We start from the raw sequence: 24,663 nt of genomic DNA, 5'->3' as shown, positions 1-24,663 counted from the left end.
TTTAACTTCAGATCATTTTAACCATTGCTCATTTCGACGTTCATACTTTTTGCCACACTAACAGCCGGTCCTTATGGACATTTTGACACCTGCACATTCCAACCGTTGAGCGTTTTTTCGCATTGACTACCCAGTATTAGAATGTGCTAGGGGACACTATGTTGTCCAGAATGTTCTCTACCGCTCTAGAACAAGTTCTCGATGCGAGCGCGCGCCAGGTAACCTTGGACTTGGGGACACTGTGAAGTCCATAATGTTCTCAACCGCATCCAGGAATAGGTAACTAAGGCTAGGGGACACTATGAAGTACAGAATGTCACTAGCAATCTGGAATTAGTTCTCAATCCGAGCCTAGATGTGATGTGAGTCAACTAGCCAGTCACACTATGAAGGGATGCGCTTAGCTAGCACTCCCAATCCGACCACATGGATGTCTCGGAGACAGCTGCCAGGAACAGGTAACCTTGGACTTGGGGACACTGTGAAGTCCAGAATGTTCTCAACCGCATCCAGAACTTGTTCTACAAGTTCTGGATGCGAGCGCGCGCTTGGTCGGAGCCGGCTGCAGCTGCCGAGGGCACAGGAACAGGTAGCTAAGACTAGGGTAAAAAAGGATACCTTCAGTAGTATAAAGAGCTTAATGTCACTATCAATCTGGAAGCAGTTTTAGATGCGAGCCAAGATGTATCTTGAGCCAGCATAGAGCTGCGCTCAGCACTCCTAATGTGACTGTAAGGATCTCAGACGCAGTTACAGAGAGCACAGGAACAGATAACTGAGGCTTGGGGACACTATGAAGTACAGAATGTCACTAGCAATCTGGAACTACTTTTCAACGAGCGCAGACTTGATCTGAAATCAGCTAGAGATGCGCTCAGCACTCCCAATTTGGCCGTCAGCATGTCTCGGACGCAGCTGCCAAGAGCATAGCAACAGGTAGGGGAGACTGAGTACGGTTGTAACAGGGTACGGTTGTAACAACTCGAATGTTTTAGGGTATACGGACGATAAAACAAATAAGGTTGTATTTACTAGTCGCCCGTATGCCCTTCTCATTGTACCCCTCACCTACCGAGCATTGTTCGATAACATTTGACTTGTCACCACAACCGTACCCTGTTACAACCGTACTCAGTTTCCCCTAACATAAGGCTAGGGGACACAACAATTTATGAGCAGGGTCACGAACTATTAATTAAACAGCATAATGTTAATTAATTTGGCTTCCTCAAATGTTATTTGTTACCTTGACTTAATTACCATCACTCTCCTTTTTCGCCGGCAGTCGGCTGAATTCATTCAACCACAGTGCCCGTGCCGTGAAATAATCAAGTTTGTAATTAGTGCTACAAAATACAAGTATAATAGTATAGGATGCGTTATACAAATGCAATTCTGTCCTGTATAGATCGTGTCATCCACGAAGACGCACCCCACAAATTTTTGGTCGAGGGAAGCACGAGGTGCGGGAAGTTCGATCCGAGCATCATTATTGTAGTGTGCATGTGCACTCGTGGATAATTTAGCGTGTACCGATAAAACTAACATTAGCGGAAGAATAATGGGGCGCGTCGTCGTGGATGACACGATCTATACGAGCATGGTGTAAAAAAAAGCTAGAAACTACTCTTCAGATTCAATCGAATTTGAACACTATCCTCTGTTTCTATTATACAGGGTGAAACCCCGACGCTAGCGCCGTTCGAAGAGTTGTTAGAAGCCCGCGTGAGGGAACTCAGCCTGGCCCTCAATATGAGCACAGCCCTAGCTCTCTCAGAGTTCATAGAGGATGAGGTCGTGGTGCCTCCCATGCCTTTAGAGGTAAGCACCGATATTCTTGGGTTTTTACCCGACTACGCCAAGGAGGGTTATGTCACATGGCATGCATATTTCTTTGGCATGCTCTTTAGCTTAAATGACTCAGCGATTTCAGCTTGAGAGGTGTCGTTAGATTCGTGTTAATCATGTGACTGACACCTAGTTTTCTTCGTCTTCGTTCAACCAAATGGCGTCCACTGCTGGACAAAGGCGCCTCTCAAGGATATCCATAACGACCGGTCCTGGGTATATCAATGAAATTATAAAAAACTAGCTTTTGCCCGCGTGAAATTTAGTCTTCTTTCACAGATCGTCATAAATTATAGGCTATATGTTATTCTGGGCTATAAACAATAATACTGTAAAGTTTCATCAAAATTCGTTCAGTAGTTTTTGCGTGAAAGAGTAACAAACATCCAAACTTTCGCGTTTATAATATTAGTAAGATATAAAATGTCTGATGTTTGGCGTCAATTATGTCTTCAAAGTTTTTTTCGTGCTACCTATAGGTTAGGCTCCTTAAAGTTCTTTAGAGCAACTTAGATTTTAAAAACTCATTTAAAACGATTTTTTTCAGACACTGACACCGTATGCTTGCACCCTTTTCCAGGTTCTAATAGAAAACGTGAAGCTCCATCTTGTAGAAGACCGTCCTAACCGCTCGATATCCTCCCCCCCACCTCAGCCTTTAGACATAGACCTCACCACCCTCCGCTTGACCAGAGACACGGCGGGCGTGGTCAGACTGGGCCCGCCCATTTCCACGCCTTCGACTGTTGCGTCACCGGCCACGCCCCAACCACAGCCGGAGTTAGATGAGGCCAGAGAGAAGATAGATAGTCTGAGCAGAGAGAATGAGGAGCTGAGGAAAAGGTTGGCTACGCTGGCGAGGATCGCTGAGGATAACAGGGAGCTTAGAGCGTGAGTGTATGATGATATTGTAGCGTTGCAGTTTGCTGTTTTTTCACAAATTAATATTTCTTCTCAATATTCTGATTTTGGATACCACTAGCGACATCTATTGGCGTGATTTAGAATTAATTTGCAATAGATGGCGCTTTTTGCTCAGTTAATTGAAATATACTTTGATGAAACATTTCCTAGTGTTTTTATATTGATTATTCTATTTTTCAAATAGAATATTTTCAGTGTTCTGGAAATTGTTTTCATCATGGTTTTATTAGTACAGTATTTACTTTTTCAAACGGCGAAACGAAACGTATCGCGATGTCTATGACAGAGCGGCTGTCAGTGGAGCTGTCAAATCACTTAGGAATTTGTCGATCGTGCGCAACCGCAATTTGATTATTTTCGGGAATGTAATTCCTTTTATTTCAAATCGGGTGGTGCAAAATGCATCCACGATAATTTCTTGATGAATAAATAAAAATAACACACATGAGGTAAGTTCCCGTCGGAGAATTTATTTATTTTTCGTGATTGATATTTTTCGTATTCCAGTACGTGGTTATTTCATGTGATCGTTTCTTTCAGAGATTCCCTAAATCCTGTTCGGATGAGGGTATTGGGATGCTGAAGACTGTGAGTGAAGCTCAGATTAGCGAACGGTCTTCGTAAGTATTTCTTTCCCATTGCGGGTTTTTTCATAACCTAATGCCACGTTCCACATGTGATCCTGACACTCGTGTTTTTCGTTTCAGATGTGGGATTTTCAAATTTCATATTTTACGATTTTACATTTCATATTTTAGATATTTCAATATTTCATATTGATTTCTATAATTATTACTCCTTTCTGAACTGCTGATCTCTTCGCATTTCCTCCTTGTCATCAAACCTCTGTCTCTGCAAGAGTTTGAACGCTTACCTGTCAAAGAGATGCAAGAGCTTCACCTGGCACTGCGCGCTTGAGGCCGTGGAGGACGCTGCTTGTAACCTAAAAGTGTGCGAGACCCGTAGGACCCCGGAAGAAGAGAGGAACGTTCAGGGTAACGGCTTATAACCGCATGGCTTCCAAGGTACCCACTTTTCCATCCTTCAAGTAGGAGTCTTTCCGACCTGACATCGCGCAGTTATCTTAACTAGTAGAGTCTTTTAATATTTAGGCTGAGTTTTAAGAAATTTGTAGTGGCAATAATATTCACCAAACCGAACCTAATTAACGACCCTGAATCCCTTGAGATTGGCACTATTACAGTAGTTATTATAATATCGTAATTGTTAACTATATAGGAGCATACGAGATAAAAATAAATTGTGTCAATTGAGAGGGAGCTGTTTTATTTACATTTTCTAATTTCACACAAGGAACGGTAACTTATATAAATTTCTGCAAGCCGGACAACCTCTTTTCCACGTGCAGACAATTCACCATCTTCTCTGTCTGCACCGGTGGCGGTTCAATTCCAGTCACCAAGCCGCCAGGAAAAAAATCCTTTCTTGCAGTGGCGCCCCTCTTTGGTGTTTATTATTGCCACCCTTTTTGTAAAAGGTTTATGGGTGGATGGTTAATAAAAGAAGCGACATTGTTTGCTGACTATCCTCTCATACACTTTTATTTAGTTATTTTATTATTGTAATTAGGGAATTTCTCATGTTGTGTGTTGTGTTTGTCCTGTATTTTATTTTTGTGGCCCACATTTTGTTAACAACATAAACTTATAACCTATTTATAACAGAGCGTACTTACTCTTATTTATGAGGAACTACATAATGTTTGGTTATTTTGTTGAGTTGAAACTTGTTTTATAGTTGGGACAAGTAAGTAACATTTTTATTGTTAGGTTATCAATTTAGTATACCTACACTGCTTTTGTGTTTCTTTATGTAAACATATAACCCGTTACTTACTTTAATTTTAATTAATTTTTCAAGGACAAACACTTTTGTTGAAATTTAAAATTAGTTTATGTAATAGGATAACAAAGTACCTATTTACCTGTTATTTTGTACTAAGGTAACAATTTCCTTTGTGTCACTGCGGACATATAACATTAATTTGAAGTTACCTAGTACATTGTTTTTTTTGGTAATTATTTACATACTTGTTTATTACTTGTATTTTTTTAAACAATAACATTATTGTTGTTATTGTGTGTTTTAGAACATAAGTGAGAGGTTTTATCCAATCTTGTAAGGTGCCATTCTCAACAAATTTGACAATTTAAATTCATTTTCATTCAAAAATTTTTAAATAATATTTTTGCCACTTAGTTTATTTTACACATAGCTTTTTACAATGGATACCAAAACGGTTTACTACCATTCATTATTACGCGACGAACTTATTTATGAGATAACTGTTCGATCTGAGTCTCCGGAAGATACAGTTCCCAAAATGAAAAAACAACTTAAGTCATTGTGTTCTGAGTTTAGTCCTGAGGAAATTATTGATGAAGAACTTAAACCTAGTGTGGAATTGCCCAATATTTCTGGCAAGTTAAAGGAATTACAATCACATTTAGATAATTTCAAGAAGACTAAGGAGCGGTATCAGCTGACTCGTTCGAAGGCTTTGTATTGCCACTTGCTTCACCGACTGGATAGGCTAGCAGCGTGTAAGGAATCTGTTGACGCAGCTATTCATGCTAGTTTAAAACAGAAGTTGAACATGTGCCTTTCAGTTTTAGAAGGCTTCGTCACAAACAAGTCAGATGGGGAATCTAGTTCCAATTTACAGTCAGACGATTGTAGGGAAACTGTTGTTGTGGACCAGTCATCGAAGGTTAATATTTTAAATTGGAACATAAAGTTTTCAGTTGATTCCAGTGTGCATTCCTTTTTGGAATTAGTTAATGAACGCGCGACGGCTTTTGGTGTTTCTGATAGTGTTTTATTTAAGTCGGCGTTTTGTTTTTTCCATGATCAAACACTTTTATGGTATAGAGGTGTCAAAGATCAGGTCTCGTCGTGGAAGGAACTAAGTGAATTATTGGTTGAGGAGTTTGCACCTGCAGATTATGACTATAGGTTAATAGGAGAAATTCGTTCTCGTACACAAGGTCAGGATGAACCTACCCACATTTATTTTGCTATCATGAATGGAATGTTTTCGCGTTTGAAACGGCCATTTTCTGAACAAGATAAGATTGAGATCTTGTTACATAATATTAGGCCTATCTATGCTGAATTGTTAGCTTTACACGACTTCGACACTGTTGCTGACCTCAAGGATAAATGTCGTAAAATTGAAGTAAGACGTCAGCAAACTAGTACCTTCAATGAACCATCTAAACAGCCGTGTATGAATCCAGAGTACACTTACAAGGGTAAATCACCAAAGCCTGTTACTGCTGTCACACAACCACCCTTTTCTGACAGTAAACCAACTTCTAACAAAAAACTCTTATGTTTGAAGTGTAAGGCAAATACACATAGTACAAAATACTGTACGGATAAACGGTTGTTATGTTTTAAGTGTGGTGAAGTAGGGTACACTACTAAAAATTGTGCTAAGTGTAAGAGTGCTACCAATTCAAAAAACTAGCAGGTAACCGAAGTAATGTTATTTCAGAAGATGTCGAACCTTCTGAAAATAAACAATGGTTGGACATTGTTGATTCTTATTTCAAAAACAACAACGTTACTTCGGTTTTGTTTAAACCTAATATAAATGATGTTCGGCCATATTTGAACGTGAACATTTTAGACATGACTGTTTGCGGACTATTGGATTCTGGAGCTGCAATTTCAATTATTGGTAACGGAGCACACCAACGTTTCATTGATCTGGGTTACTCTTTGGATGAGTCGTGTGCATCAACGGTTACTGTTGCTGATGGGTCTTTCTGTAGCACTATAGGAACCATCACATTACCTATTACATTTAAGGACGTCACAAAGGTAATTACATTTTATGTCATTCCTTCAATTGTCTCTGATGTCATTTTAGGAGTAGACTTTTGGAAAAATTTTAAATTAATGCCAGAGATTTTTCAAAATATTTGTTACGTAGAGGCACCTAAAAATTTTCTTAAAACTTCATCGAACATTGACAAGCCTATCAATTTTATTCAGTCTTTTGAAAACTTAAACTTGGAACAACGTGAATTGGCAGACAGGATGATCAAACAGTTTCATAGTGTTTCTTTTGAAAGCAAGGGCTTAGGTAGGACGGATCTTATTGAGCACACAATAAACACAGGCGAAGCTTCACCGATTAAGTGTAGGCCATATCCCATGTCACCTGAGAAGTCTAAGGAGTTACATAAGGAGGTAGATAAGATGCTGGAGCTAGATGTTATTACACCTAGTGAAAGTCCGTGGAATAATCCCGTACTTATGGTTCCTAAATCTGACGGTTCATGGCGATTTTGTTTAGACTGCCGTAAACTTAATGCAGTCACTAAAGGTGATGCTTACGCTATCCCGTACATACCTCAAATTTTAGACAGCCTTAGAAATGCTAAGTACATCAGTTCTGTGGATTTTAAATCTAGTTTCTGGCAAATTAAATTAGACGAACAGTCACAAGAGAAAACTAGTTTCACTGTTCCAGGGAGAGGCTTGTTCAAATTTAAGGTAATGCCATTTGGTCTTTGCGGAGCACCTGCTCGTCAGCAAAGATTGATGGACATGTTGTTCGGAACGCCTTTTTGTAGTGACATAACTAAAGGAATGATCTTTTGTTACGTTGATGACGTCATAATAGTTGCAGAGGACTTCAATACGCACTTATTATTACTACAGCGACTGCACCAACGTATCCAAAGTGCAAATTTGACGATTAACTTCGAAAAAAGTAAATTTTTTAGACAGTCGCTGAAATATTTAGGGTACATCGTTGATGAGTATGGTTTGAGGACAGACCCAGACAAAGTGCGTGCAATTCTTGATTTCCCGGTACCAAAAACTTCGAAAGAGGTTAAAATGTTTATTGGCACTTGTTCTTGGTACCGTCGGTTCATCCGGAATTTTGCATCCATTGCTGCGCCTTTGAATGCCCTCACCAGTTACTACTAAGACTAAATTTTTGTGGAACCCAGCTGCACAAGAGGCTTTTGAATCTTTAAAAAATTGTTTGGTCTCTGCTCCAGTTTTAGCATGCCCAGATTTTGAGAAGCCCTTTTCTGTTCATTGCGATGCGTCAAGTTACGGCATAGGTGGTATGCTAACCCAGACAGTAGACGGGAATGACCATCCTATTGCATATATTAGTAGATCACTTAATAAGAATGAACGTAACTACAGTGCAACCGAAAGGGAAGCACTAGCGGTAGTTTTTGCGGTAGAGAAATTTGAACCGTACCTAGGCACCAGACCATTTAAGGTTATTACGGATCATGCTTCCCTTAAATGGTTCATGAACTTAGAGAACCCGACAGGTCGTTTAGCTCGTTGGGGATGTCGTCTGTCCCAATACAATTTTACTATCGAGCATCGTAGGGGGAAGGATAATGTTGTCCCAGACGCTCTCTCGCGTTTATTGAATGTAGATGCTATAGATACCTCAGTTTCAGTAGACGTTGATGACGAGTGGTATAATAAAGTGATACATGGTTGCACGGCTTATCCAAAGAACTACCCCAACTATCGCATTGAAAATGGGAAACTGTACAGGCTTAGTAAAGGTAAATATACCCTGACACAGGAGTTTGACTGGAAAGAAGTTGTGTCCAAGTCCAAGAGGAAAGCAGTCATCGCCGAAAACCACGAACCTCCGACTTCAGCACACTTTGGTGTATTCAAAACACACCGAAGATTGAGCCTGAGGTATTATTGGCCGGGGATGTACCGCGACGTCATGGACTTCGTAAAAAATTGCACAACTTGTTCCGCGTACAAACACAAGACTACCTTGACACCTGGACTCATGGGTCAGCCTAAGCAATGTTTCAGACCGTTTCAAGCTTTGTCGATAGACTTAGTCGGACCTTTGCCTAGATCCCGATCAGGTTACATTCATCTGTTAGTGGTCACTTGCTGTTTTTCAAAATATACAATGCTATTTCCCTTGAGACGCGCGACTAGCGCAGCTGTGGCAAAGGCGTTCGAGAACTATGTTCTCCTGGCTCATGGAATTCCTGAAACCGTAATTACCGACAATGGGGTTCAATTTACGGGATCGGAATTTCGTAGCCTGTTGGAGAAATATAACGTCCCTCGTGTACATTACGGTCCTAGATACACGCCACAGATAAACTTGGTCGAAAGGTATAACAAAACAGTAATGACTGCTGTATCTTCGTACGTGAAAGAAGATCATAGAACCTGGGATCTCAATTTGTTTAAGATTCAGTTCGCACTTAACAGTGCTGTGAACGAATCTACCGGATTTACACCGTTCTTTTTGGTTCATGGCAGAGAACCTATAATAAATGGCTCCTTTTATAAGCAAACGGACGACTGCGAGTATGAAGTTGCTATGCCAAGAGAAGACTATGCAGGGGAGTTTGGCGTCTTGAAGGAAGTGTTCGAGAAGGTACGTTCGCATTTACTGAAGGCCCACGCTACGAACACCAGGTACTACAACCTCAGAAGACGTAACGTCAAACTTTCAGAGGGTCAGGAGGTGTGGCGCAAAACGTACATTCAGAGTGACGCTGAGAAGTTCAAGGCTACCAAGCTTGCCCCAAAGTACGAGAAGTGCATTGTCAAGAAGGTACTATCTCCGCTTGTTTACGAGTTAATTGCTCACAATGGCAAGCCTCTCGGTACTTGGCATATCAAGGACATCAAGGTTTAATCCTTGTCTTTTGTTTTCACCCTCAGTTCGCCGAATAGTATTTTTTTTTTTTTGCCAGGGTTCTCAGCCGTAGGACTTGTTTCACAAGTGTTGTTTGGTATTCTACCAACAATGACGCCAAGGCTACTTTTCCCTTTTAGGGAAACCTTTAGGTTAGTTTTGTGATCGCCCCATTTAGGGTATGCGATTTAATTTTCTTTTTTCGAGTGGACAAGTATCTGCTGTATACTTGCCTCGTGTTTTTTTTCTCTGTGACTTTATAGTCCAGATTTTTGTTTCCAGGGATGACATCATGTGTTTTGAGCACTATTCCCTGTGGTTGTGTTTTGTTGCGATGACGTCCAATTATATTGTTATCAGCGACGTTTTGTTCTGCGGTTTTATAACCCAGGCATTTTTATTTTATTTTAGCAAATAATGTTAGTTATGGCCGAAATAGCCTAACAACGTTTTGGAAAAAGAACGAGTAGAATTGCATGTCAAGTTCTACTTTACTGGGGAAATCGAGTACCACTGGTTCACAGTTGGGACTTTATGGGGAATTTTGGATGCTCGGACAGGAGAGATTTTTTTGGTTGGTAGAACATCAGTCCTGGTAGATGGATCATTTTGGTTTGGTATTGCTTTTGTGAAAGTTTAGTTATAGTTAGTAAGTTAGTTTTTTTTCTCAATTGGACTTTTTGGGGGTCTTTCTGGTGTAAAGATTCACTTTTTTTTTTTTCTCTTATTTTCAGTTTGTAGTTCGCTGAGGGCAGCTCAGATTCTTTCTCCGTGCGAATGTCTAGGGGGGAGGGTATTGTAGCGTTGCAGTTTGCTGTTTTTTCACAAATTAATATTTCTTCTCAATATTCTGATTTTGGATACCACTAGCGACATCTATTGGCGTGATTTAGAATTAATTTGCAATAGATGGCGCTTTTTGCTCAGTTAATTGAAATATACTTTGATGAAACATTTCCTAGTGTTTTTATATTGATTATTCTATTTTTCAAATAGAATATTTTCAGTGTTCTGGAAATTGTTTTCATCATGGTTTTATTAGTACAGTATTTACTTTTTCAAACGGCGAAACGAAACGTATCGCGATGTCTATGACAGAGCGGCTGTCAGTGGAGCTTACAAATCACTTAGGAATTTGTCGATCGTGCGCAACCGCAATTTGATTATTTTCGGGAATGTAATTCCTTTTATTTCAAATCGGGTGGTGCAAAATGCATCCACGATAATTTCTTGATGAATAAATAAAAATAACACACATGAGGTAAGTTCCCGTCGGAGAATTTATTTATTTTTCGTGATTGATATTTTTCGTATTCCAGTACGTGGTTATTTCATGTGATCGTTTCTTTCAGAGATTCCCTAAATCCTGTTCGGATGAGGGTATTGGGATGCTGAAGACTGTGAGTGAAGCTCAGATTAGCGAACGGTCTTCGTAAGTATTTCTTTCCCATTGCGGGTTTTTTCATAACCTAATGCCACGTTCCACATGTGATCCTGACACTCGTGTTTTTCGTTTCAGATGCGGGATTTTCAAATTTCATATTTTACGATTTTACATTTCATATTTTAGATATTTCAATATTTCATATTGATTTCTATAATTATTACTCCTTTCTGAACTGCTGATCTCTTCGCATTTCCTCCTTGTCATCAAACCTCTGTCTCTGCAAGAGTTTGAACGCTTACCTGTCAAAGAGATGCAAGAGCTTCACCTGGCACTGCGCGCTTGAGGCCGTGGAGGACGCTGCTTGTAACCTAAAAGTGTGCGAGACCCGTTGGACCCCGGAAGAAGAGAGGAACGTTCAGGGTAACGGCTTATAACCGCATGGCTTCCAAGGTACCCACTTTTCCATCCTTCAAGTAGGAGTCTTTCCGACCTGACATCGCGCAGTTATCTTAACTAGTAGAGTCTTTTAATATTTAGGCTGAGTTTTAAGAAATTTGTAGTGGCAATAATATTCACCAAACCGAACCTAATTAACGACCCTGAATCCCTTGAGATTGGCACTATTACAGTAGTTATTATAATATCGTAATTGTTAACTATATAGGAGCATACGAGATAAAAATAAATTGTGTCAATTGAGAGGGAGCTGTTTTATTTACATTTTCTAATTTCACACAAGGAACGGTAACTTATATAAATTTCTGCAAGCCGGACAACCTCTTTTCCACGTGCAGACAATTCACCATCTTCTCTGTCTGCACCGGTGGCGGTTCAATTCCAGTCACCAAGCCGCCAGGAAAAAAATCCTTTCTTGCAATATTGGTTAATTACAACCTGATATTAAATGTGATGCTAGATTAAATGTAAACCCCTATTGTGGCAACCAATCCTATTTTAGAAGTTTATTTACAATGCCGAGTAGAAAATTTGTATCTTACACAATCGTACGTAGTTGTTTTAGTTTTATTTATCTCCCCATAAGGGAGATAAATGTCCCCGTATCCGTAAGCAGGTTTCAAAATGCCATCGGGTCCAATTGTCCAAAGCGTGTCATTCACACGAAAATGCGCTGGACTCTCAATACGCGCTCAAATTCATTGAGGGTTTCCTTAATTGCACTCCCCAGTGGCGGCGCCCATGTAATAATTGAAAATGCGTTATTCCTACCGCTTGCACTCACCAGTTGGCGCCACTGTCTTCGCCACAAGCAACTGACAGGACCTTACTCACCAGCGGCGGCAGCGGTTTGGAGTTAGAAAGAATGTTTCTACAAAGGATACTAACTAAATGGCCTGATGATATTGAGCTTTATTTAAATTTACAGGAAAGTCGAAGAGGCAGCAGTATTACGTCAGTGTGCGCACGCAGCTCAGCAGGAAGCGGCGAACTTGCTGGCCGATAAGCAGCAGCTACTCGAAGCTGTAAGAGTGCTCCAGGTCAGTAGGTTGCTTTAAGGTTCTAGAAGGAACTAGAAACCTTTGGTTCACTCACAGAAGGTGTGAGTCATGATCATTTCAGCCTGTGGCAATATAACTCAACAAAATACTATCTTCTGCTTTTAATATGCAGCCACTATGAAATAACTTCTTTAGGTCGTCGGTCCATCGAGCAAACGCCACTTTTGCTGAGACGAGGACTCCATTCGGAAACCCGTTAACTTGAACTATGTTTGGTCTTCGATCATTTCACTTGAAATTATGACTGCACCTATACTCTAGTCATTGTGTAATAAAAATCCTCCTCAACCTTTCATCATTACTTCACTTTGCAATCGAAGATTTTTTACAAATCGCAATTCAAAAGCAGTTATAATTCTTTGTTTGTAAAATTGCTTGTTGTTATAATCGCGATCTACATGTAAATAATTTATTATTATGAATTTTCAGGAACAACTATCAGGCGGTTGTCGCGGCAAAAGATAGCGGTCGCGAGGCGGTCCCGCGCAGGGCTGCCTCGACTGCACCGCCTGCTGCGGAGACCAGCGCACTTAAACCCCCAACCCCCAACCCCTTTAACCCCAAACCCCGACCCCTCAAACCCCAAACCCCCAACCCCTTTAACCCCAAACCCCCGACCCCTCAAACCCCAAACCCCCGACCCTACAAACTAGGGGTTGGGCCTCCTACATCCACTATACAAGACCCCTCAACAGTGTTGACCACTGTGATACGAACCAGTGAAGCCAAATGGTAATTTAGTAGTGAAGTGATTGCCAAGATATTCAGTGACTAGTGTATGAAGACTCAGTGAAGTTTAATCCCAATGTTGTAAGATCCAGTGAAATAAGATTGCTTGAAGATAAAAGATGAAGCACATCATAAATTGTTGAGCAAAGGAACTAGTGATGTGACGTGTTTAATGTAGTTTTCTGAATCCTTTCTGTGACCCTGAGGTTAATAGTTTGGACTTGGAAGATATTTCGTATGAAAAGAAACCAGAAATGTGTCTGGTAGGCTTCCAACTTACACTGTGAAGAGTGTAGAGGATTTGACTATTACTATGAGCTTTTACGCCAATAATGTGGCATGATAGATCAACTAGTGGTGGTGACAACAAAGTTATTGGAATAGCCTGAAGACTGGGGAATTATAAACCAACTAATGTAGACCTCTTCTAACATTTTAACAGAGGCCCAGTGATAATGGACGACCAGTAGTGTTGTGTAATTATAACTTTTCGTATTCTGGTTACTTCAGTGATTTAACTACCAGTAAATGTAATCGAGGCCAAGTTATAGAAGATAACTAGTGATTTATATTAGCTACCAGCTATAGTTATCTATGGATACAAAAATTCTTGTAATGATGTGTAATCTTTATAATTACGTAAGTATGGTGCAGCTTGTATTCTAATAACTTTTACGGCATCTAAGACATTTTTGCCCTAATATGACCAGCAAGGAATATTAGTTACCAAGAAGCTGTATACGTTATTAAGGTAAATCAAGAATAGAGTACATTTGAGAATGTTTCTTCCAATTATTAACAGACACTACAGACCTATGAACCAAAGACAAATAATATATCATGTGAAGAGAGAATAAATATTTATGGAATCATTTTGGTACTAGAAAGCTCTTGGCCTGCATCTCACCTGATGGCAAGTGACGATCAGGCCGAATTTGGAAGCTTCGCCTGGAATCCTCAACCTCAACTGCCGGAACACAACGTCAAATCATATAAAGAACTTTCATAACTTTCATGGAACACATACCAGAAATTTAGTATGTTACTTGAACTTGTCTTGACACGCTACCGCGTGTCTAGATAGTCGATGGTGTATCAAGCTAACACTGGGGCATCTTACATAGTCGTCATAGTTGCTAGGTCGAGTATCATATACTAGCAACTGTACATTATTTACCAACAAATCAACTATAGATTTTACTAGCTTAAGAACTCGAAGATCTCTTAAGAATTGTGGATTATACAATTTATTACTATGAGACTATAGCGACTGTAGTTGTTATTACTTACGAGACGTACAACATTAGATAAAAAGGTTGGAAAGATTACCCAAGTCTAGTAAGAGGTTTACCAGAAAATTGCAGCCTGAATTGTCTGGTCTGTGAGCACGTAGAATTTTGTCCAATGACCCCAAGCTACCCATCCTTATTGCTCGCGCGTAATTATGTTCCTGTCGCGCTCGCACACTCACTGCGGGCGCCCGTCGCACAGTCGCGCACATTAATTACGCGCGAACGATAAGGATGGGTAGCTTGGGGTTATTGGACAAAATTCTACGTTCTCACAGACCGGGCTTTAGTTACAATAAATACAGACTGCATGAGAGTATGAAACAGTCTCTGGAACTACGGACTAGATAATATCTTTTCCTGCAAATCGAAATTATTATGGTAGTAAAACTGCTCGCAGTCGTCGAACTAGGTCTAAAAAAAAACACTTAACTCAGTCAGTGCCTGAGGTATGTTAGCGGCACGGGAGGGCACATTGGCATATTATGACGTGACAGAGCATATAAATCTGAAGATCAAGTCTCGCTTACGTTTGACTTTACAAAAACACCCGCCGCTCCCATACCACAGGCACTAACTACGCTACATCTATAAATCAGTATGTAAACGTAGTTTCAGGGATTGATTTATATTCTTGCATAAAACTTATAATATAGTTACAACAAAACACGAAAGAAATGAATAAATTGAACAAGAGAACAAGTGAAGGTGAAATAAAACTTCACTCATTCAGTGTCCATCATTGAATGTATTATATCGAAAATGTTTGCAGCTTGAGCTAAATGAACCTACGTGTCTAGGTAATACGAAATGTGATTCAGTTGTTATACTGTGTACTTACAGCGTGCATTTATTATATCATAGTGATGTAGGAAACATAGCTTTTCATGAATCAAAGATATGTGAATAAATTTTATATTTATTTTTTATATTTCGGTCTTCCTTTGGCATGAAAAATTGTTAAGAGTTTGATAAAAGTTTTTATGTTCAAGTTCAACGCAAATGTATTTTAGAAATTCCAATAGGACAGATAAATCATATCAAATTTTCTGATTTTTAAAAGTTGAAAATGAATTCTTGTTAGATAATACGGATAAATAAGGTAAATTATATTCAAGTAATGGAACACCAACATTTTTCTACCGTCTCTTATTGTGATACGCTTTGGTGGGAATGGGACAAATTCTATACGTATTTTAATCTTAATAAATATAATCTAAGTAAAGTACATTTAAAAAATGACGTATAGAAATATTATCTAAAAATACATTTTAATGAATGTCACATGTTAGGCGCCATTATATGACGTCAGACTCCAGTGCAACTCCCAAAGAAAATGGTTTTAAAACAAACCCCCACCTAATCAAAGCGTATATAGGATTAAAATAATGTATTTTGGTAAATACTTAGAAGTTTCCATATATCGTTGTTATCAAATGTATCGAATTGTAATGTATGCGATATCATATTGTTCGGACTTTAGAATACATTTCATGTTATATTTACCACTTATTATTACATTGTTTGCGTAATTAAAAATGGCCACTTGAACAGTCTAAGATTAGTCCAGCATTCATGCATATGCAGAGTTTTTTACTACCTATGGAACTAAAATCATTACTTGGCATTGGTTGATCTTAAATTGTGCTAGTGGGTAGAGTATCAATCTGTTGTAAAATTACTAATATTATCTTCACTTGATTTCGAAAAATCATTGGAGAATTTTATAGCAGGTTGACTTGCAGGCAACCATACTAAAATCGAGTTAACGAGACTACCTCTTGAATCGGTTTTGATTTTCAATAGAGAGAAATACGGATGTGAAATATTGTTTGTTTCGATATCTACCCTTAACTGGGCTAAAAGAATATGTAAGGTATTTATAGATTTTGTCAACTTGTGAATCCTATTTTGTAACCTCAATATCCGATAGATTTATACAATATTTTTTAAGTATGGTAGCACTAACTTCTTCACAATCTGACTTATATGGCTCTGCTAAACGGCCGCTTCTTTGCAATGCATTTTTTGCTATGTTATCATTTGTATATTAGATATTTATCAAACATTAATTACGTTTGGATAGCAAGAATATAAGTTTATGCTCATATTTCCAAATTACGACTTAAATCATTATACTTATAGAAATGCTATTATTTTTGTGCCAAATGCGCCTGACTGTATTCTTTATTAATAAAAAGGTTGTAAATATTAAGATTCTATATTTAAAGAAAAGAATCATTTATTTTTCATTATATTTTATTTAGCTTTCCAAGATGTAGCTATGTATTTCTTATTTTAGTGTATAAAAAAAATCTAAAATTTAGTGAGATTTTTCGAGATGTATTTTTAATGTATTACATAATTATGTCACTTGTTATGGAGACGCAATATAATATTGCCGATTATGTAGCTATATTGTATGATATCGTATATTAAGCTATAGGGTTGCCAGTACTATTGTTTACATGCGTATATTTTGTCCCCAAAAAAGTGAAAAGGGTTAGCAACTCTGTGTTTCATCCTTCGTCCTGGCAACCCGGATTTTTATCTCCATTTTACTATTTGTGTGTTAGTATTAATACAAAATGTGCCTGTATCCTAACGTAGGTACATGAATAATCGCTTATAGTCGATTGTGGCTGCGTTTTTTGTACTTTCTATATTATTAAACTGCATAATTGGTGTCATTTGAGTGATTTGTATAATTTTAGTACTCTTCGACTTTATGGACAATGTTGAATGTTGAATTTCTTAAGCCTGGCTTGTTTTCAATAGTTAATAAGTACCTACATTTATTTTTCATTGCTTGTTAGTAAACTTGCAAAATCAAAGGGTTTATTGAGCACACAGTGTGTTTAAAAGCTCTAATCTAAGCAAAGTAGTTTAACAGCTGAACAGGGCTGGGATTCCCTTTTTCTTTGGGGCAGGTATATTCGAAATTTTATAAGGACAATCAAAGGTATTCTAAAGCCTGGTCCGTGAGCACGTAGAATATTGTCCAATGACCCCAAGCTACCCATCCTTATCGCTCGCGCGTAATTATGTTGCTGTCGCGCTCGCACACTCACTGCGCGCGGGCGATAAGGATGGGTAGCTTGGGGTCATTGGACAAAATTCTACGTGCTCACGGACCAGGCTTTAGCAATATTTTATATTACCTTCTCCAAAGCCGAGAAAATGTCCAATTGTCTATGTAATATTATATTCTTGTTCCAAAAACAAGGAATTTAACTATTGACATTGTCTATACAAGTCCGTACTTTTATACGTGTACCCAATATATTGGTACCCTTGTCCAAAATATTAGAACGTATTTAAGAAACTTTAAATATTAATAACAACCAAGATGTATTGCATCATTTAAAATGTATGAACTGTTGTTGCGACCTGTTTAGCTGCGGAGGAATTGTTAAAAATAAATTCATTATTCTATACACAGTTGTTCTTTTATTTTGAAACAACCATCTGGAGTTTGGAGGAAAGAAAACCAATAGAATCGCATCGGCTATTATGATAATATTAGAGGCCAACCCATATCTAAAGCGATGTGCACAGGAGGCGTCAAGGTATTTCACGTGGAACAATAATAATTTAATTTTCTGCTTTGAATATAAAAGCCACTTTTAAAATATAAATGTAAGTTTTTCAGGTTGTAGGCAATCGTAAAATACGCAAAAAACAGGTAAAGAAAGCATTGTCATCTTTAAAAGACGTGGACATGGAGAGCACGGAAAATAGAAAGGTCTGCGTTCATAGAACGCAGCCTGCATCGGTCAGGACAATTTTTATTCATGAATCATTTCATTATCATCATTTTGCTTCTCAGATTTTCCAGGATTTTCAGTGATTTTCCCAAACAACACAACCCTTTGCAACTTTTTAAATAACGGTAACGTTATTGTTATTGGTAAAGTTGTTGTATACAATTTATTGTGAGCACAATTGTGAGTATCCGAACGCGATTATATTTTGACAGCTTCTTGGTGTTGCAGTTTAGAAAAAGATACCAAATTTAGCGGGTAAAATTGAACACAAAACGCCTGTTGTTTTATCCTCTTCCTCGCTTAATTAAATAAGTAACAGGAAAACTTAAATAAAAAAATCCAATCCATATGGATTGCCATACTAATGAGTTGACATGTTCTACTAACATTGTCTTTTCAGCAGCATCATGAATGTGATGTGTAAATACTAATAGATAAAAATGTTTTTGTAAATCGCAAATGTGTATGTAGTGTGCATAATATAATAACTAATGAAGCATAAAGATAGTTGAGAGGATGGTATGCTTAATAACGTTATTTAAACGCGTTGCTATGTAATGATTTCTTTGTAATTATTATCAATGTAGTGGGGTGAAGCGCTTGTAGAATGGGTAACAAACGTACGTCAACACGTGAGTTTGACTCTTTTATGCTCTTTGTGAGTTTGTATTAACGTGACTTGTACTGTGGCAACACTTTTAGTTATGGCCGATATTTCTATTGGGTAGCACGCGAGCTAGTTTCCGAATTTTTGTGTTGTATTACAAGAAGTTTCTGTTAATTCGGTGTTTGGTGCAAGTTTAAACTTGAAATAAATACGCTTTGTGTAAATTTTGTGTTGTACGTGGTTACCAATTAGTGATAATCAGTAAAGAATGTTTGTTGTGTCTTCCTAGTAATAGGATCAGTGGTCAATCTTAACTATTGGATTACGGTTTTGCTGGTTATTCAATTGTTGTGGACTCTAAGGTGAGTTGTAAAGTCTATTGAACATAATTTACGTCGCTTTTACTATTGCGAAGAGATTTTTTGCCACGAACACTGAGATGCGTGATGAGTCGGCTTGAGTCGCTGGGTTCACTCCACTCCGTCCCAAGATAACGGAAGATTATACAGATTGCGCAGATTCTGATAACATTCCATTCGTATTGACACTGCAAAACCACTTGCAAACACCGAATCTTACTCTTCAGTAATTACGTGCCGAAAGAAAACAAGATAAATGCGTGATCTTGTCTTGAGAATGCAACACGAACGAAAACGCTAAATTTTATGTTTTTCATGCTCTATTTCCAATCTGAAAGCTTTTTTACGATAAAACGTAAGTGAGAGGTACTTGTGCAAATAAATAAAGTTACTTTTTATGTTGATTGTTGGTGAAAACTTTGTAATCTCCAACATTGTTGGATACTAAAATATCTAGAATGAAAAACATTGATAACATGATGTAAAAATCTTCAAAATAAATAAATAAAACATTGTTTTGCTGTCAGCAGAAGTGTATAAAATTGCTGTAAGTAGGGTAATTGCGCCGGTTTTCCGTCCAGCTCCTGTTTTCGTCCATTTGACCGACTTGCCACAAACAAATACGGAAAATTAGAATACAAAGCTAACCTTCCATGCAAGTTTGGACTTGTTACAATCTATAATATCTAAGTAACAGTTCTGCCTGCATGAAAATGTAATTTGACAAGTAATAACTCCAAAAAAATCTACGGAAGTTGCTGCTGCACACAGGTGAATGGAAAACGTCGTCAAGTTAGAAAAAAAACGTGCCGGTAGGGAACTTTCTTGATATGTTTAATTACTGTTTTAGCTACTTTACGTAATGTTTTTGGCACGTTTGGCATAGTCTAATTATTAGCATAATAAACACTATTTTAAGGGTTTATTAAAGTTTTTGTATAGAAATCTTAGATAATTAAGTGGACTAATACTAGCATAACAATTTTGCAAGATTTTGGTTTTCGTCCACGTGGACGGAAACCCTGACACCTAGTTAATATTTTTAATAATCATTTTACTTCAATGGACCTACAAAATACAATGTTTTTTCTTCCAACATGATCTTTATTGCTATTACATTAAACATTTTAGTTTACGTCCACTTTTTAACAGTGATAAACCCATAAAAACCGTTAAAAAGATGTGGACGAAAACAAAAAACAGCTTTGAACGTTGTTGTGTTTTCGTCCATGACGTCATGAGCAAGCACTGGGGTGGACGAAAACCAAAATTAGCTATTCCTGTAGATTAGTTTTCGTCCATTTATCCTTCGACCTATTGCAATATTTTCCTAAATTTAGGTAAGAAACTTATTTAAATCTTTTTGATATCATTTGAAAGCTAACAAAATTACCTTTCAAATGATATACCACAATCCATAGTTACTGTATTGTAGAATTGGTTTTAAGTTAATAATTCAACTGCACCCTTTTTTCTACATAGTGGTCGAAAACTAGCGTACACTAGGACGAAAACTGATTTTTTTGGACGAAAACTAGTGAAATCGCCTCTTTTGCATAAAATATTTTTTATAATAAAACCCGTGGTATTTACTTATTGTCATATAATATTAACGTAAAGGGTCATTCCATCGTTTCGGGTGTTACGTTCGTACACATATCGCACGTTCATAATCAAACCGTCACTATACGAAATTGGGAGAAATTGAGTTAACATCGCCATCTATCAGCGCTCCGCGAAAAGTGCATGCTGTAAAAATCCCACGCTTAAAGCTCAAATAGTTCGGCAGATATCACTAGTGTCGTTATGGAGTTTAATGGGAAAACCGGCATTTGTTGTGAGTAACAGTGACACGTTTTTAGTAGTGACGGGATCTGGACGGGCTCGCCGTGATAGTTATGTAAACTCTGTGTTGAAAAACGTCATTTTTAGCATAAAGACGCTTTTACTCCAAAACCATAAGATAAGTCACAATAAAGTAATACGAAAAACGCCTTAAAACAAAAAGTGACAATATTTCTCTTACATTTTTAAAAAGATTGTTCATCACTTCGTAGAATATTGTGTTTATCCAAATAGTGAAATATTAAAACAACAAGAAATATTTTTAAATGGCTAAGTAGATATAATTTTATCGAACAAAAATGCCACCAGTCAATCGAAACACTAGTAAAATCAAAGAAATTATCAAGGTAATTACTACTTTGACTAGCGTTTGTGGACTATGAAAAAGCCTTGGATTCGATCGAGATCTGAGCAGTGCTACAGTCTCTCCAACGGTGCCAAATTGACTATAGATACATCGAAGTGTTGAAAGGCTTGTACGAAAACGCCACAATGTCGGTTCGTCTCCAGGATCAGGGCTCGAAACTCATCCAGTTGCAGCAAGGGGTGAGACAGGGAGATGTCATATCTCCGATACTGTTCAACACCGCCCTGGAAGATGTTTTCAAGCTTCTGAACTGGAGCGGATTCAGCATAAATATCAACGAGTACATAATCAACCTTCGATTTGCGGACGATGTCGTAATCATGGCTTAGACTGTAGAAGATCTAGGCATAATGCTCGATGGCCTAAGTAGAGCCACTTAACAAGTGGGCCTGATGAATGAGTATGAAAATGAATATGAACAAGACAAAAAACATGTCAAATGTCCATGTAGTATCCACTTATCTGGAGACTCTACACTCGAAAGTTTACTGACCTGGGACAAACAGTCCAGTTACGCAGGTCCAACTTCGAGAAAGAGGTCAATCGTCAATCCAACTCGGCTGGGCAGCGTTCGGGAAGCTTCGTGATATTCTCACGTCCGAAATACCGCAGTGCCTCAAGACAAAACTTTGATCAGTGTGTGTTGCCAGTGATATTTTATGAATCTGAGAGGTCACCCAAAAGGTGATGGAGCGTGCGATGCTCAGTTAGTTTCCCTACGTGATTGAATTAGAAATGAGGAGATCCACAGGAGAACCAAAGTGACCGACATAGCCCGCAGAATCGCTAAAATCAAGTGGCAGTGGGCGGGGCACATAGCTCGCAGAGGTAATGGCCGCTGGATAATGATCCAGAATTTAAACCTACTTCTCTGAGCCTTTTTCCCATGAAAAATCACTATCCAGTTCGTCAAGTTCATCGAGGTCATCAAGTTCTTGTTGTTTAAAGGCTGCCTGAACAAGAGAGTACCTTATTTTCTAAGAAGTTGATTTATGTGATGTAATTTTATAGTAATTTCATGTGTGTAACGTATTTATTTCTGATCGAGAATTTACATTTATTACTGTTACCATTGGTACCACTTAATCCAAATTATTAAGTTTTAAGTTCATTAAAATTACAGATTTTTCTATGTTAGTTTTATTTAATAATAATCATTATTTAATTTTTCATCGTCAAATTTATATGAAAATAGTGACATTTCTACCGGAATTAATAATACAACATTAACATGTTTTTAATTGAAAACTGTCACTGTCTCAATTTTAGTGGAAAAGTGACACTATTTTTAGGGAAAAAATTAAATATTAAATAAACCATTATGATAATTTGAAAGATAATTATATTTCCGTAAAAGCCAAACAAGCCACTACTGGTATTTAACAAAAAACAAAACATTTAATAGCATTTTGCTCATTTTGCAAAGGTTTTAAAATTTGAGCATTTCAAATGCTTTTCCTGAAAAATCGCCTTTTTTGTATAGTGACAGTTTGATTATGAACGTGCGATATATTCAACAATTTCATGTATTTTGAAATAGTATTTTAATAATGTTAGTGCCTTAATCTGTCCGTTTTTAGTTGTTTTATTTAAATAATAAAGTTTGTACAGCTTAGAATGTAGGATAACGAAAATATGAGTCAAAAAGTGTGCGTTTCGGGCGTTACGAGATTTTGCCTCTATGTTCTGACTGTTGCTGCATTTACTCGAAATTTAGCGAATTTTCTTAAGGAATCATACCTAAAACTTACAGGACTTCTAAAGTATGAAATTTACAAACCATGTAACATACAATCACTGTTAAATAAAACGTTTTACTATTTTTTTATAAATTTTTTCTTTGTTTCGGGTGTTACAATGGTTCTGTTTCGGGTGTTACGAGTACGAAAATTCAACGCGTTTTATCGATAAAATCGGTGTTTTATTAGTCTCTAGGTACTACAAAATAAGGAGTACAACAAATAAACACAAATAGAGCGAATTCTGGTTTGAAATTACGAAGCAGCTTTTTTTAAAAAATATACAAAGTTCAAGTTTAATTTTTCCTCAGAATATAGCTTTTTCTATTGTTTTTGGCTTGAAATAGCATTACTTTAATTTCTAATTACGATATTTATTGGAAATTTCAAACATCGACACTTTTTAGCAATACCTTAATTTTAGTGTTAAGTCGACATTTCAAAAAAGTCTTAAATTGAGAAATATGACTCCTTTTCCGATGCCAGCGCTAGTGGGAGGTCAAAGGACCCTCACAGTAATACTTTTTCACTTCTCCAAGCAATATACACACAATATCGACATTTAAATAAAAATGTAATACCCGAAACGTTTCGGGTGTTACAGTTTTTAATCAAGAAAGAAACATACTAAATTAGTATCATGCTCAGATATTAGTTAGTATTTGAAATCATTACTACCATGACCTTACTTTTACCAAATATTGTTACCCTAATCCATGTGTAAGGTACAATAATAAAACAAATACCTGTTTTTCTGTTTCGGGTGTTACATCGCCGAAGTAACAAGAAAACACACTTAAAACTTGATGATTATCAATTTTTTTGGGACTGTGACCCTATCTACCAATACTATGATAAATACCCTCGAATCATATAGTGGCAAAACGTTTCACAGATTGATAGTTTTTTTTTAATCGTATTACTAATAATTAGAGAGAAAATGATCATTCAGACAGTTGACTTAAGTATAGACTTTGAAGACTAATAACTTAAAAATTACTTGTTTCTTTCAGATTTTTTTTGTTGCACATTATAATTTGGAATGTATACTTTCAAAATTCATCAGATTTAATGCGAAAAGAACATATTTAGTTTTTCACCCTCGGTAACATTTGTCATGGAATGACCCTGTAGTAGGTAATGTGGCTAAATTCTAATCAATTAGGTATCTACATATTTTGAAATGTCAATTTCTTGTAGATTTTCAGGAGATGTTTCATTTATTCCTTTTATAAATTTATTATTCTCAGAAGTTCCCTCTAAAAGTTGAGCAACTACTAAAAATGTACCAATTATCCCAAAACCTCAAGTGTGATTGACCTAATTCTAAATACTCTTCAACAAAATAACCTCTTTGGCAGCTTTCCATACTGGATGTTCCGTACTGATTTTATGCCACACAACTTTTTTTAACTAGCATAAACACTAACTACACTACTCTATTACCTTACTATTTATGCTAGAACACCAGTAATAAAGCAAAGTGTATGTATTTATTTTTAAAAAAACTGGGCCTTAATCTTTTGCATTAGCTATTTGTACAAGTTAACTACGAATTTAACTAGAATCAAAAGCAAGCCACCGATTTCACTCG

The 24,663-nt window shown here is 37.4% G+C and overlaps 2 protein-coding genes across 3 annotated transcripts in view; both read left to right on the top strand.

Moving 5' to 3' along the window:
• The window catches only part of LOC135081385 (bridge-like lipid transfer protein family member 3B), a 57,109-nt gene extending 44,202 nt beyond the window's left edge, over positions 1–12,907 (top strand). The window contains exons 31-34 of the mRNA XM_063976105.1: positions 1,678–1,821; positions 2,429–2,739; positions 12,235–12,346; positions 12,797–12,907. Coding sequence (XP_063832175.1) covers positions 1,678–1,821; positions 2,429–2,739; positions 12,235–12,346; positions 12,797–12,832 — 603 coding nt within the window. The 3' untranslated portion in view covers positions 12,833–12,907. The remainder of the gene's footprint in view (positions 1–1,677; positions 1,822–2,428; positions 2,740–12,234; positions 12,347–12,796) is intronic.
• A 5,922-nt stretch (positions 12,908–18,829) lies between these two features.
• LOC135081102 (protein kinase C and casein kinase substrate in neurons protein 1) overlaps positions 18,830–24,663 on the top strand; it is a 166,830-nt gene continuing 160,996 nt past the window's right edge. The window contains exon 1 of one of the 2 annotated variants that reach the window (XM_063975840.1): positions 18,830–19,121. The gene's annotated coding sequence lies outside the window, so the exon portion shown is untranslated. The remainder of the gene's footprint in view (positions 19,122–24,663) is intronic. The other variant, XM_063975839.1, reaches the window with a different exon arrangement.

The sequence above is a fragment of the Ostrinia nubilalis genome, chromosome 19 (assembly GCF_963855985.1).
Source record: "Ostrinia nubilalis chromosome 19, ilOstNubi1.1, whole genome shotgun sequence".
Classification (NCBI taxonomy): domain Eukaryota; kingdom Metazoa; phylum Arthropoda; class Insecta; order Lepidoptera; family Crambidae; genus Ostrinia; species Ostrinia nubilalis.
The sequence above is the reverse complement of the archived record's forward strand: the minus strand, read 5'-3'. Positions and strand labels throughout refer to the sequence as shown.